This window comes from Vipera berus, assembly GCF_964194415.1.
Source record: "Vipera berus genome assembly, chromosome: 2".
Lineage (NCBI taxonomy): Eukaryota > Metazoa > Chordata > Lepidosauria > Squamata > Viperidae > Vipera > Vipera berus.
This window is the reverse complement of record NC_138203.1, coordinates 188757384-188774012: the sequence shown is the minus strand read 5'-3', so window position 1 is coordinate 188774012 and position 16629 is coordinate 188757384. Positions and strand designations below refer to the sequence as shown.

General features: G+C 34.5%; 1 protein-coding gene across 1 annotated transcript in view; it reads left to right on the top strand.

Moving 5' to 3' along the window:
• Nucleotides 1–16629, top strand: part of SLIT3 (slit guidance ligand 3) — a gene marked incomplete at its 3' end in the record, with an annotated part of 569754 nt that overhangs the window by 345483 nt on the left and 207642 nt on the right. Inside the window, exons 7-8 of the mRNA XM_081320704.1 lie at nucleotides 10428–10499; nucleotides 16227–16390. Of these exons, the coding sequence (XP_081176830.1) occupies nucleotides 10428–10499; nucleotides 16227–16390 (236 nt within the window). The remainder of the gene's footprint in view (nucleotides 1–10427; nucleotides 10500–16226; nucleotides 16391–16629) is intronic.

Here is a 16629-nt window from a genome sequence, read left to right as displayed (position 1 = left end):
GATGCAGTTAAATATTGGTAGACAGCATTTCACATAGTTTTATGATCGAAAAGATTATAACTTCAAAGACATCTGTTTTTAAGATGTTTTTATGACTCTCAATCTACTTGCATTTATTTAAAGAAAAGTTAATAAAATGTCTACATGCCTCACTCTACCCTTTATTGCATTTTTACACACACAAAAATTAAGACACTGAGATTGCATAGGAAATTAGGTTGGATGTTCTTAATGGAATTTCCATTGCACTTGAAGGATCAAAGAACTTACATAAGCGACAAGCAGTTGCTATTTTGGTTCAAGGTAAGAAAATGTCAGCTTTGAAAACGTTCAACTAAAAGAAGCAGGTACCTTTGTGTTTATTTTTGTACTTGATTCTCAAAAATCTGGTAGAGGAAGAAAATTGTGTGTTCAATTTTGTTACGAAGATATTAAACTAAGATCCAAAATATGTGCTCAGTCAAATATAGGTTTATACTTGCATTGTTTAAAAAAGAAAATAACATTTGAGCTATTGTGTTGTCTATCTTTCAGTGCCAAGATTATGATAAAACTCTATTTCTCCCAAGTTATTACATATATCAGAGGAAAGCCTCTATGTCAACAAAGTGCAATGAATGTTCTTATATATAAAAAGAAAACATGTCAGACATCGATACTGAAATATTTGAGGGAAAAATATTGCTGTGCTTAAACCGTGTTTATTTGACAAATTATATGTGAGAAATGCATGTTGTTTGTAAGGGTGCAACTAATAGTAAAGTTTTATTACTATGACTGCTATGTGAATGCAATATATTTCAAAAAACAATTGTTCCATGTTCTCAAAAGAATGTCTATCATTAAATCTACACAGTTAAGACCTAAGTGAACAAACCTAGACTCTGTTGTTATAATGCGTATTATTTGGGTATACAAAATCTTTTACTCATTTGGGTCTTAATGAAAACTATCAAAAATATTGAAATTATTATTTTTTTCTATAAAATAAGCTTACCATACTAACAAATCTTTTTTTCCACAACCCTTCCTTTCTCTTTTTCTTCCTCTTTGTCATATAATTCTAAAAGGATGATGATTTTTTTATCATTATTATTATCGCAACATTTTTTACAAACAAAAATGTTGCAACTTGGGAGAAAGATAGACATTGTTAAACTGCAATAAAAGTAAGACAATGCTTTTATTTTGTGTTTAAGTTACACTTAGTTTCATTTTAATATTAATATTATTTAAGACCAGCACTAAGAATCTGTCAACTTGATATAACAAGTTGAGATAAAAGATCCTGCTATTACTATTTTACTACTAAATTAAACGTACTACTTTACTACTAAATTAAAAAGTTAAATTAATTAAAATTCAGCTATAAGGTAGTAACTAAGCAGTTTGGGATATAATTTTGTGTCTGTTCCTTTGGGAATTATGAAATACTAACTAGCAAAAATAAGATTATTCTTTTTTTCATTTTGTTCTGTAGTCTGTTAGTTCCTAATTTTATGTCACGTTTCCGATATTCCCATCTGATATTCCCAGCTTTGTCTTTGCTCATGTTCCAGTCTATTCTTACATCTTGCTCTCCTGACTTCTTTTTCTTTCTTTCTTTCTTTCTTTCTTTCTTTCTTTCTTTCTTTCTTTCTTTCTTTCTTTCTTTCTTTCTTTCTTTTTTTGCAATGTTACTATCTTGGTTGGTGTGTTCTAAAATTTGCTACCTTTTCTAATATCAAATTCCACTACCTAAAATGCTAATTTTGTTTTGTTAATAGGTGAGATAGCCTAATCATGGAATAAAACACTTTGTTTTTTTAAAAGCTTATACATAGTTTTGTTCATTATGTGTGCATAACATAAATAGATAAATTGACAAAATAATATTAATAAAAAGTTTTTAAAATCACTATTTGTACGGAGAGAAAAACATTCCCCCGCCTCCCCCCCCCAAAAAAAACATCTGAATCATTATGGGAGCAGATTGCTTTCTATTCACTGAAACAGTTTAAGAAGATATTGCAGAGAAAGAAATGAAAAAGAAAAAAATATATGCGACTACAGACATCAGTGTTGTAAAGGCTGATTATCTTTGAACATTACCCTTGTCAAATAAACTGTTTCTGAAACATCTGAAAAGAACTTTGTCCTTCATTTCTTTCCTTCCCTATCTGCTGCTGTTCCTCTCGCCTTGCCCTTATCCAATTTTTTTACTCATTTTGTTTCCTTCCTCACCAGTGTAGTTATCCCAATCACCATCACATATTTTTCCTCAGGTTTTTTTTCCTCCTGCTTTTCTTGGAAGGAGAGAGGGGAATAGGAGCATGTATTCCATGGTTTGGGGGTTTGGGTGAAAAAAAGGCAATACTAATTAGTATTGCAAATAGTTAAAGTGCTGAAATAGGAGTGAGGGAATTATATTTTTATTTATTAAATTTATATGAGAACCTAGTTTTAGACACAGAAGCCCCTTGGTCATTCTCTTTTAGCTCTAGAGTGGGACATTGAAAAACAGCTCTGTATCAACTCATGCTGGATCAACAGGATAGATTATGATTATGATTATTCCTTTGTTCATTAATTCAGGCTCATAATAAAACTTTCTCATAGTTTTTCTCTTTCTATCAGTCTTGTCCTTGGAATGTATTTCTGGAATTCCCAAAGATGGTTTTTCCAAAAGGTATCTGGATTTTGGGGTTTTTTTTCCCCCTATGAAAATGTCTGAAGAAGCCTCTTGGATGAGAAGTGAAACATTTGAAAGAAAAATACCAAGAAAGTACAGTTACCTTTTGGAACAAGCACTTTTGTGACAACCATGACCTGAATGATTGAGCATCTCTGTAGACTATTTCTGGAAAGCATATATATGCATGTACATGTATGGATACAAATACTCACAATCTACTAGGTGGGCAAAGACATCAGCTGGAATTGTTTTCAGTACAGATTGACATAAAAGCTGGACATTACAGAGGATATTGTTTATAACTGTTGTTTACTTTTTTGGGTGTGACTTAAATTCAGGGTCAACTTTTCAGGTAAATATGACAATATTGAAATAAAAGTAATATCTGAGTTTGGTGTGACTTCATAGGCATGGCTTTGAACTTTTGTTAATAACTATACAGAAGCAGTCTGTATTTCAAATGTATAAAAAGGTAGATTTATTTCAATATTTTATAGTTATAAAATCATAAACAAGTCTGTTTCGTAGCATTGAGAACAATTTGTTTTAAAAATTCATTACTAATAGGAATAAATGATAAAATATATTTCACAGCTTTGAAATTTAGCAAGGATATTGTCAAAATCTCAAAGAATTACATAGATACCAATGTGTGACTCCAAGTTTTATATGTGACATAAGTAGGAAATAAAGTTTTACAACTAGGCAAAGCAGTGAAATCATCAGTTTCCTATCATATTAAGAAATTAAATCAAGTTACATTGATGGTGGTTTTATTTAGCTCATAAGACAGTGATTGGTAGGTAGTTGAACTTGTTTTAAATAACAACAACAACAACAATAATAATAATAATAATAGTTGGAAGGGACCTTGGAGGTCATCTAGTCCAACCCCCTGCTCAGGCAGGAAACTCTATACCATTTCAGACAAATGGCTGTCCAGTCTCTTCTTAAAAACTTCCAGTGTTGGAGCATTCACTGCTTCTGGAGGCAGGTTGTTCCACTGGTTAATTGTTCTAACTGTCAGGAAATTTCTCCTTAATTCTAGGTTGCTTCTCTCCTTGATTAGTTTCCATCCATTGCTTCTTGTCCTGCCTCCATGAGCTTTGGAAAAGACTCCCTCTTCTTTGTGGCAGCCCCTGAGATATTGGATCACTGCTATCATGTCCCCCCTCGTCCTTCTCTTCATTAAACTAGACATACCCAATTCCAGCAACTATTCCTTATATGTTTTAGCCTCCAGTCCCCTAATCACCTTTGTTGCTCTTCTCTGTACTCTTTCTAGAGTCTCAACATCTTTTTTACATTGTGGTGACCAAAACTGGATGCAGTATTCCAAGTGTGGCCTTACCAAGGCATTGCAAAGTGGTATTAATACTTCACGTGATCTTGATTCTATCCCTCTGTTAATGCAGCCTAGCACTTTATTAGCTTTTTTGGCAGCTGCAGCACACTACTGGCTCGTATTTAAGTGATTGTCCACTAGGACTCTGAGATCCCTCTCACATTTGCTACTATTGAGCAAGGTACCACCTATACTATACCTGTGCATTTGATTTTTCCTGCCTAAATGTAGAACCTTACTTTTTTCACAATTGAATTTCATTTTGTTAGATAGTGCCCAGTGTTCGAGTCTGTCCAGATCCTCCTGTATCTTCAGCCTATCTTCTGGAGTATTGGCTGTTCGTGCCAGCTTGGTGTCGTCTGCAAATTTGATGAGTTCCCCATCTGTCCCCTCATCCAAATTGTTGATGAAGATTTTGAAGAGCACTGGGCCCAGAACAGAGCCCTGGGGCACCCCGCTACACACTTCCCTCCATGTAGATGCTTCCATTGAGCACCACATGCTGAGTACGGCTGGCCAGCCAGCTATGAATCCATCTGGTGGTGATGCTGTCTAACCCATATTTTTATGTCTTATCAAGTAGTAGGTAGTGATCTACTTTATCAAATGCCTTACTGAAGTCCAAGTAAATTATATCCACAGCATTCCTCTGATCCACTAATTTTTTCACTTGGTCAAAGAATGCAATAAGATTTGTCTGGCATGATCTGTTTTTGACAAACCCATGTTGGCTTTTAGTAATGATTTTGTTTGCCTCTACGTGTTCACTGATTCATTGTTTGATTATCTTTTCCAGAGTCTTCCCAGGTGTTGAGGTCAGGCTGATAGGTCTGTAATTTCTTGGATCCATTTTTCCCCTTTTTTGAAGATGAGAACTACATCAGCTCTTTTCCAGTCCTCTGGTATTTCCCCAGTGCTCCAGTATCTTTAAAAAATATAGTTCAGTGATTCTGAGATCACATCCGCCAGTTCCTTGAGAACCTTGGGGTATAATCCATCTGGTCCTGGTGATTTGAACTCGTCTAGGCTGGACAGGTGCTCACTTACCATTTTCTTGCCTATCTTAACTTGTTTTTCTATTCTGTTTTTTATGGCACTATTTTTGATAGGTTGGTCTGTTTTTTCCCTTTATTTAAAGACAGATGCAAAAAATGAGTTATTAGTTCTGCTTTCTCCTTGTTGCTTGTCACCTTCTTGCCACTTTCACCCACTAATGGACCAATCATTTCCTTAACTTTTTTCTTGTTTTTTTACATGTTGAAAGAAGCTTTTTTTGTTGTTGTTGTTTTTGACTTTGATCACAAGCCTTAGTTAATTTTGAGCCTTAGCTTTTCTCACTTCATCTTTGCAGGTTCAGGCTATTTGCTGATATTCTGCCTTAGTTATGTGCCCCTCTTTTCACTTTCTATACTTGTTCTTTTTATCTTTCAATTTATCAGAGAATTCTTTATTCATCCATGCTGGTTTCTTTTGAGAGCTGTTATTTTTCCTCTTTGTTGGTATTGTGCTAGACTGGGCTTTTATTATCTCAATTTTCAATAAACTAGACATACCCAATCCCAGCAACCATTCCTTATATGTTTTAGCCTCCAGTCCCCTAATCATCATTTCTTTATATTATAAAATCATTCACACCTTTATATTATAAAAGCTGGGTGACTTGTCAAATAAAAGTATTCAGGTATCTTTAATATATAGAGGAGATAAAAATCTAATTCCTTCTTTGGTCACAGTCAGTGGTAAGAGACCTACAGAGGAACTTAAAAAGTGTTAAATCTATGGGCACACAAATAATATGGTCATATTAAAGTCAATTAAACTGCTTAAGCTTGAACATATGATATGTGTGGTATTTTGTTGTTCTAAGCAAAACTCAAAGCTTGCATCAATGCAAACATAGAAGATGAACCAATTATTTAGCTTTTAACAAATGGTACAGAAATGTTCCCTTTCACCTAACTAAAACAAGTACAATCTATCACTTCTTTTTCCTCAAAGTAGAGCAGTAGCTTACATTAAACTTATTTCTAAATATGACAGGTAATAAGTGAGTGCATGCACCCTCTCACACTTACAAATGACTTATTAGAAAGTAAATAAAGATGCATAAACTGTGTATTATTTCTGCTCTGCCTAGGGCTTGTGTTTCAGTATTCCTTTATAGATTAAAATGTTGCTGATGGTTGTAGTAGAGCCAAATGCCATATCCTAGTGCTTATTATCCAGGGGCTTGAATGGATAACAGCTCTATGGTAATTATGCTAGATGCTCATTAGTGCTGAACAAGCACTAATCAAAAATTTAATCTACCATATCATTTGTCAATTTGATTAGTTGTTTGGGGTAATCGGCTTCAGAAATAAAATGCAACAGAAAATCCGATTCTGTTATATTCATGAAACAAGTCTTTTTTTTTAACTTTTACCCAACTCCTTGGAGAGGAAGGAGTTATAAAATATCTTTCTGTTCAAAACTGGTATACAAAAAGTAAATTGTACATATTTTATTGATGCATAGACATTTCCTTTGAGTATAAAACTTTTGATTGTATCATTCCCTCAAGAGGAAATATAGACCTATTTGGATCATAAATTATGGCTTGGGAAGCACGTGTAATCATTATTAACAGATCTTTGTATGATAACACAAAGTCATTGTAAATTTATTTCAACAAAATATCAGTCTTACTATTGTCAACTCTCACATAGTTTAATACAGGCAATGAAAATAATCTTAGCTTGATTCCTTGATATCACTGCTGAAAAATGTAATTCTTGAGTAAGACACAGAATAATTCTCTAAGAGTGTAATATGTCATTACATGTTTATAATTAGAAAGCTGTAAGACTCTACTATAGTACCCCTGGATGCTTAGATTTGTTTGTGTTGATTTATCCATCTAAGAGCAATGGAATTGTCATGTTCCTTTTAATTATCTTTAGTGGAGCAATTCTGCCCAATTTATACAGTTTATTCACTCCCTGGGAATCAGTCCTGATGTTTTCACTGGCAATTATATGTAAATGTACTTGTCTTTCAATCTTTCACTATTAGTCATTTGCTCACCAAAATGTAATATTTTTAATTACTTTTGGCAAAGTTGAGAGAAGTAGAGGAAATCATATTTGGAATGGCTAGAAAGAAGTGGAAGAATGGAAAGGCAGTAGATAAGGGAAATAGCAGTGATTATGAAGATAACTGAAATGGTCTTGGAAGAATTATGGGTTGATGACCAAGGATGCTTTTTTTAAAAAAATGATATTTGAAAAAAGTATATAGCTTACTATTTCACACAGTAATCCTTGGGTGACTCCTAAAAATCAATAATAATAATAATAATAATAATAATAATAATAATAATAATAATAATAATAATAGTAATAATAATATAAAAATCTCTCCCACTAGGTGCCAAACCAATCAACCTCTTAACCGTCTGATTCAACCCCTACCCTAGCCCAATGTATGAGTCAGATGTTCACCACTATCCTTTGACTCTCAAGTGAAAAGTATTCTAAAGGGCTGGTGCAACTACAGAGGAGGCATCCCCCAAGGTCCCATTTAAGTAAAGGGGTTTGGAAATATACTTGTGTATTCTAGTGAGACAGGCAGATAAGAGCCTTGGTGGAGCAGTGGGCTAATGCCTCCTTAAGTAACACCAGCTGCCTGCAATTAGTGCAGGTTCGCATCCCACCAGGCTCAAGGTTGACTCAGCCTTCCATCCTTCCGAGGTAGGTAAAATGAGGACCCAGATTGTTGGGGGCAATTAAGCTGACTTTGTAATAATGCCGCTTGGGGGGTGTATGAAAGCCCTAATAAGCAGGCATATACATAGAATGAAGGCTACTGCTAAGCTTGTAAGCCGCCCTGAGTCTTCGGAGAAGGGCGGGATATAAATGGAATTAAAATTTTAAAAAATATTCTTGACAGTATGTTGCAGCTCACATAACAATAGTATAATTCAGGCAAACTGTGAGGCACTCCGAATTGTGTGCATGGCTCCATTCAGAAAACCTTCCCAAAGGTTTTCAAGAGCAGTTCCAGTGGTGGGATTCAGCCAGTTCACACCACTTCAACAGAATCGGTAGCTAATTTTTTGTTGCCCAGGCCCAGAATGGACTTCCGGAAGCAGCATCCACACAGAGAACTGGTTGTTTGCATGTTTGAATCCCACCACTGAGCAGTTCCTTTACCCTTGCAGTAATCCAACTAGGAGATGACTAACACATGAGCCACATGGGGCTGTCAAAGTTTTGAGATCAAACACACACAAAAATCAGTAGTACTGTTACCAGTCTTCAAACTCACAGTTATTTATTTAGCACATTTATATAGCTGCCATCTCATTAAAAACAACTCTATGTGATATACAGCAACAGTTATACTGTATAAGTCTCATGGAAAGAGGTTAAAAATTAGCTTTAAAGGACACCATAATAGACCTCCAATAATACTGAGACAAAACCTCACATACTGACTTCTGTCTTTTACCACACAGTGGGATAATCACCTGAACCAGGAAGTTTAACAACTTTTATTGTTTTAATATTATCTTTTTTTAAGATAAGGGGGAACCCAATAGTTTGATTGTTCATGTGTAATCTTACAAAGATATACTTTAAATGAAAACTACTTAATTTCTTCCTTGGTTATAATGGGTCTAATCTTTTTTAGCTGTAAAGTTCTTGGTGCTGATTGAATTTGGTTGTTTTCTTGCAGATATTTCATTCCCCAACTAAGTACCGGTAATATCTTCAGTGCATTTTCTTAGCTATTTGGGTATCAGCTGTGATTGCTAGTAGTACTATCCTGTAAAATAAAGATATATGTATTGACAAGAGAATACATATAAAGAATGATTAATATACTAAGCTTCCTTAATATATTGTGAACTGAATTCTCAACACTGTGAAACACTCTAGGTCTCATATACTGTATGCTTTTCCTCCTCTTACTTGAAAGCCTTATAACTGGCAATGCTAAAGGGTGAACTTGCAACCTCAGTGATCTCTTATACAAGAGTTATAAATAAAAATTATTAATGAAAAATAATTGGCAGTGGCTTGTAACAACAAATAATCTATGTCAGGTGATTGGCTCTGTTTTCACTAATCAACCATATGTGATTGGATTAAAGCAGGAACTATTTTGATGCCCACTTTCTAATATTTTCACACTCGTTTATAGCTGATTGCACAAAAACCAATAAAGGAAATATGATATTCAAAGAATATCTCACAACTACAAGGAAATGTATTAAATAAATGTGATTAGAGTGGAAATCTCATTTTGTTAATAATAATAATAATAATTTTATTTATAATAAGGATATCTTAATTAAATAATCTGATGTTTAACACAAAACAATTGTTCAGTTGATGGTTTGCCTTAAACTTTTTCCTTTATTGTTTTCCTAAACATGAAAAGTCTGTACATAATTGTTCTCTTACATAACATTCTCCCAACATACTGTTGAACTGTACTTTCAAACAGACTCTCCTAGTCAGGTGCAGTCTACCTCTAAATATTATATCTTGGATACTGGAAAAAAAATCTCTCATACTTCTGATTCTTTTGGTCACTGTTGGAAAATAATTGATGTTCCAGGGCTACAAACTAAACATTTGTTGGTAATGCAAATTATATGAGGATAGACTTCTAATTGGAATCACAATAGAGTGCCTTTTAGCCTTTACAGAAGGATAAATATCTGATTTGCATCTTAATTATAGTGTTTCTATTCAACTATTAGCCTACTCCACTTGACCTCTTTGATTTGTTTTTAAAGAAGTCAGTATACATAAGAACATAAAAAGAGTGTTGTTTATTCAGTTAAAAGATCTTTATCCAGAATACTATCCATAGTGGGCAACCAGATGCCTTTGAGAAGTCCACTAGCAAATGATTAGTGCAAAGCTGCCCTCCTACTTGTGTTCCTTAGCAACTGATATTCAAAAGATACAGACTCCAATAAAGGAAGAAAAATAATTTGCTTTGGTAGGGTGGGGATGGGGAAGATTCCAAAATTAGATCTCCTTTAGTCATAGATTTATTATATAGAGACTGTAGAAACAGAGTATGTACTGATTCTGTTTTCCTTCTTTACAATTCACTTTTGTTATTGGTAGTATATTATATTTACATAACATGGATTACAGTCACTCAAATGAAGAGTTCTTCATTTTAATCAAAAGTTAGTCATTGTGTGTTGTGCTTGAGATATTCTGAGCTTTTTTGTTTGCATGTATCTGTATGTAGTTATTGTTATTTACAAGAGAAATGCCTTTCTAAATCTGCTTCAGTTGTTCATATGTTGCTTTCTTTTAACAGATTATGGCTGGTTCCATAAATAGCACTGTCTTAATATTGCAACTGATACCATCTGTGTTTGTTTTCCTTTCTTTATAGTACCCTCAATAACAACAACATCTCACGCATCCCTCTCACCAGCTTCAACCATATGCCAAAGATCAGAACCTTGTAAGTACTCTATCATGAATCACTCATGACTTCGACTGACATATATGGGCACTGCTGATCTTTCTGTCTTGATTCATTGATGAAAACAAAGGCAATGTAATAGCTGCTTCTAAGAAAAGTGCTGTTCTTTTGTTACTCTTTTATTTCAGCATAGACTATATGGAGAAGCCTAACTAGAGGTGGGAGAGATTAGTGGAAGAGAACTGGATCTACCATTTTTGTTTTTCCAGTGAAGCCAAGATGTCATGTCAACATGTGGAGGACTATAGAATATAGAGACATGTGCTGCTTTGTACAAGGCCAGTGTTGTCAACAGTTGGTGAACTGTTCCTTGAAGGAAGCCATATGGAAAAATATTAGGTGATAGGTTTGTAAAAAGAGAAGAAGGAGGAGTGTCAATTATTGTGCATCCTTTTCCTCCTTTAACTCTTCCACCACTGTTCTAGAAAATAGAACTATATTTTGGCTTCAAAAATCTGCACAACCATCAAATCACAGCAAAAAGATATAGGAAAGACTAGCTTTTTGCTGGAATCTAATGGTTGCATGGATCTTTGCAGCCCACATATGATATGGAGACTCTTAAACTTTCAGCGAGGAGTTTCAGGGAGTTCTGGAAGGTAAGCATTGTTGGAATTTTCTACCTTCCCTCTTGTCTTGCTGGAAGAAGTATTCCCTGGGTGGAATCTGCTCAAAACATTAACCTTTCAGGAAAGTTAGGATTACCAACCACAGAATTTGGTATTGCATTAATTTCAGCTACCTTTATAATCTTTAAAGGTAAAGGGACACGGTGGCTCAGTGGGTTAAGACGCTGAGCTTGTCGATCAGATGGTTGGCAGTTTGGCGGGTCGAATCCCGAGTGCTGCGTAACAGAGTGAGTGCCTGTTACTCATCCCAGCTTCTGCCAACCTAGCAGTTCGAAAGCACATAAAAATGCAAGTAGAAAAATAGGGACCACTACAGTGGGAAGTAACAGCGTTCCCTGTGGCTTTGGCGTCTAGTCATGACCACGGAGATGTCCTCGGACAAACACTGGCTCTTCGGCTTTGAAATGGAGATGAGCACCGGCCCCTAGAGTCGGAAACGACTAGCACGCATGTGCGGGGGAACCTTTACCTTTACCTTTACCTTTACCTTTACAATCTTTACATGTAGCTGACTATAGCTGTAATATGAAAATCACTTTGATATAGTGGTTAAAACACCTTACTAGAAACTGGAAGATCTGGAATTCTAGTTCTGCTGTAAATATAAAATCAACTGGATCACCTTGGGCCAGTCCCTCCCTCACAGCCTAGGAAAGAAGTAATGGCAAACAACTTCTAAAATCTGAAAGAGGGAGGAGTCCAGGCAATTGCCAGGAGTCAACACTGACTTGAAATGCTAGAAAAACAATAAAAAAAACAAATTAGAAATAACTGTAATGTAAATATTATTGCAATATTGATGATGGAGTATGAGGTCTCCCTGGTATGGTAAGAATGAAAATATAAATCAATACTTAAATCTGTATTTTTTTAATTTTATTGTTTGTTTATGTGTCATTGGCTATGTCTACAGTTTACATAAGACACAGTTTATTTGAAGTGTACCGAATTGGGGGCTGTTTTACCAATAGCATTAAGCACAAATCAAAGAAACCACATTATGGCTTAATATGATTGTCTGTTGAATTCATCCTAACCAAAGAAATGCTGACCTATTGTCATTCAAAAATGCTAAATCATTCTTAACCTCTCATGCACCAGATGTACAACTTCCATATATCCTTTTTAGCTATACAGAGTGAATTTTACAACTTAACCTACACAAATGTGAACACACTGCTGAGAATAACTAGCTCTTCACAAACTACTTGGAGCAGTGCTTTGTGAAACAACAAGCATCTCTGAACCTTTTGTTCTAAGTATCTTTTCCTTCAAAGATACGGCATAGCTGCTTTGAAGATTCCCAACATTGTTTGAACATATGTACAGTAAAAGAAGCCAAGAGTGCCTCAAGAGGAAAGCTATTTTCTTATTCCCTTGAATACATTCATGATTCATATTTGAATGCCTTTCATTTTTATTGCTTATAAATTATATTTGGAATTAAGTATTGGTGTAATTTAATTTTAACAGTGTTGAGATCTCCTCTGGTTCAATCACATATTAAGAGCAGCCGTAGTTTTAGACTATTTCTTCTCAACACATTTAACAATGAATTCTTCTATTACAGATTTGTGAAACTTGAAGTTAAATAGTATCTTTCAGCATGCACGTCAGTCCACTAAGATCAATAAGGGGCTGCTCTTTGTAGCCTATCTCTTAAGTGCAAAAAATGCAAGAATATCCTTACATTTTATTTCTAATGGACTTTCCAGTTTAGAGTATTACAAATTGTGCAAGTGTAATCTGCTTGTAGATATTGTAGCATTAGCAATATATATGTGATATCATTGGCTCTTATTATGGTTTTAGACTTACAGTATATGAATTAATTAATGCTATGCAGAAACATTATTCTGTTTTTTTGTTTATCCATCATTCAGTGTTTTCATTTCCCCCCTTAAGAGGCGTAAAAGTCTAATTTGGTGAAATTCACATAAATGGATGTGTGTGTGAGAGAGAGGGAGAGGGAGAGAGGGAGGGGGAGGGGGAAAGACAGGGAGAGAGGGAAAGAGAGAAAGAGAGATCCTATATTGCATTATCCCATGAGCCAATGATCTTCAGGGCCCATGGATGCCCCTATTTGAATTAAATCTTACAGGAAAGCTGCTAGAAAGAACTGTTCTTACTGAGTTTTGTCAGATGGAGAAACAGGGATAAGAGCACTGTTTACCCTACCTTTCTATAGAAATAAATTAAGTTCTAAAAAAACCCTCCACTCCATATGTCAACACAGATAAAGTTTGAGATAGGAAAAACAAAACTATCTTTTTCCAAAGGAGAAACGTTTTAGGAAATTGGAGTATAGATTTTGGCATCATATGAGCTTTTGTTAATTAAAAGGTGTTTATATTTTTGTGAATTTTCATGGAAATATCCTAAGCTTGTATCTTGACTATTTCAAATCGATCCGTAAATGTGATAAGCTGATAAGGTCTTCTGCCATTTTCCTTTTAGTTTAATTTAAAAGATGGCCTTGTATGTAGTTCCCTAGAGACTTATATTGACTAATTTCCTTTTACTGCAATTAAAGGGGAAAACAGAGAAAGAAGTCATAAATGGGATTTCAGAGAGAGTTTTTATATTGAATTTTAACAATTACATTTTACGAAACTTGAATGCTGACGCAAAATGATATTCTAGAAATTTAATTTAGGCTGTAACTAAATGTACACCTTTAGAAATTACAAAGTATACCGTATTCATTCATCTTTTGTATGCTATAAATACCAGTTACATTCATTTTAAAGGGGCTCTTTCAATACATGTATGCTGTGAAATAATTTATGAAGCTTCTTAGCAGTCTTGCTCTTAATGAAAATTGTAAGACCGGAATGATATAAAAAGGTTACATTTCTCATTTTATGTTTCATCCATTTTGTTGCAGTCTCCATTGTTCCTCAGACCAAAACAAAAACAAACAAACAAAAAGATGTGACTAATAATATTTCCATTTACTATAACCCTTTACTGCCAATTTCAACCTTTCATGTTTTAAGAAATAAATCATTATGGCTGGAAGATGGAATACTTTGTTTAATTTCAAGCTCATTTGAAATTAAGAAAAACTGTGCAATAACAGTGCAACACTTAATACATGTGTCTTGCTATGATTAATCTATTATTCAATGCCTTTCCTAATTTCTTTTTTAGTTTGTTTGTTTTATGTATTTGTATAAATATCCTCATTTAGAACTAATAAGAATTGCTGTGCATTGATCTGCTTTCATTTCCATTAGAAAGCTATATTTATAGAATTTATTAACCTGCATTCATTTTGTCTCATTTTATTAATATTGACTTCCCTGATGAATTTGCCACAATTAATGACTGCAGCGGTATTAGGCTGTCCCCTTCTGATAATTAAAATAAACCCAAACAATTCTAGTACACATGCCATGTATTGGAGACTTCTATTCCAGTTGGTCCTTATTATAGTTTTATATTTCTATAAGATGGTTAAAGCTTGACAGATTGTTTTCCACTGGTTTGTCTCAAGGGAAAATTTCTAAATGCACTCAATATGTTGCAGAATTCCAACAGAAATAATATGGTGTAAACCCCAAAATGCAGCCCTAGGTACTGAGCGTTGAAAAATAAAAATGCTATTTTAAAAAAAATTGAAACTAGTTTTATACAACTAGAGATGTGCCAGATAAATGTGTTCAGGGTTTGTTACTGACAAATATAATAAAATAATCCCATTATTTTAAGCAGATCAATTACAAGTAAATATGCATAGTTTGTACTGTTAATTGGCTTAGTAGCTGCTAAATATTTTTTTTTTTTACAAAAAAACATTAAATCTGAATGTGAATCTCATGAACTAGTCTTTTCCCATTCTCTCTAGACCTTGCCTGGTCTTTAATAAATAGATATATATGCTTTTTATAGCGGGAGTACTATTCGAGCTTCAGTATTATGGATAATTATTAGATGACAATGAAGAGATTTAGAAAAATCAAACTTGAAATTTTTACAGCTAGGTAGCTAGCATACTTTGCCCTGCCAGTCAGGAGCCTCAGACTTTATTGAGCCTAGCAAGGACATAAATTTTAGAAACTTCCCAGGGAAAAAAAATGTTCCTGCATGCCATCAGCAAACATACAAATCTGGAGACTGTCAGTTTGGGCACCACTGCTGAACTCAACAGCAGTGGCCTGGCATAAAGATCTTTGAAATGCTTAATTTATTTTGTGGATGGATCTGGCTATGTTTTACAGCACTTTATGTTTGTCAGCCTTCTACGTGCTGTTAGTCTGTCAGAATGATGGCTTTGTTTAACCCTGTCCAACAGAAATGGCAGCATTGTCATGGGAACTGTGCTTTTAATGCCTGCCTGTCATGACTCATAGAGGTAGAAATGAAATATTTGATAGTTTATTTGCACTTTCAGGCTACTTTGTTTTTTGTTTTTTTAGAAAGGAACTTTTTGCCAGACAATGTGACAAAATACGTGCAGCTTTACAAGACAAAAGGGCTCCAGTATCAAAATGTCATTTATATTCTTTAAGTAAGGAGTTGTTGCAACATATGAACCATCCTTGTTTAATTTTATGCATGTAAAAAGGGAAAGGCTTAGTCTGGATGGCATTTACTTGGTGTCCTGTGGATAACAACAAGTAGGCAAGGACATTTTCAACAATTTTTGTGCAGCTATTTGCGCACTTCCCATACAAATTCAAAAGTTCTCCAGGCCTCTGAGAAAAGATTGAAGGGTTGGGTAGAGAGTGTGATACAAAGGATGAATCCAAAAGTTTGCCTACCCTTCTGTTTTTACTACAAAGAGAACATTTTTGTCACCTTTTAAGAATGTTGTCTTTTACTTATTCATTTTTTTAAAAACAAGGAAGCAAAAGTCTCCTGTTATCAAAGTTCAATCATGATGAATAAATAAACTTACTTATGTGCCATACAGTATATTTCCAGTTTCCAGTTCTATAGCCAATTTTTTTTATTCACAAAAGCAATGCAAAACATAGAATGATTATTTTTTTAAAGGTTCTTAATGTCATTGTCTCCTTTTTCATGAGGAGGAATGCAAGCCTGACTTTAATCCTGCTCTATCCTTTTGTAGGCGGCTTCATTCCAATTATTTATACTGCGATTGTCACCTGGCATGGCTTTCAGATTGGCTGCGTCAGAGGCGATCGGTTGGACAATTCACCTTCTGCATGGCACCTGTTCACTTGAGAGGGTTTAATGTAGCTGATGTTCAGAAAAAAGAATATGTCTGTACAGGTAATACCTCATTATTTCACTTTCTTCTCTCATTTTGTACTAGTCTTCACATTAACTTGAAATAAACTACTGTAATGTTGGTCCTTTTAAATGTCACTGTGCCAATTCCAATTCAGTCGTGCCTCAGTTAAATAGAGTAATAATATTTTAAATTACTGTGATTTGTTCCTAGGCTTTCTGAATTGTTGGACTGTGCTAATGGTTCTATACTTAGGATTTTTTTAATGTTCAGATCATAT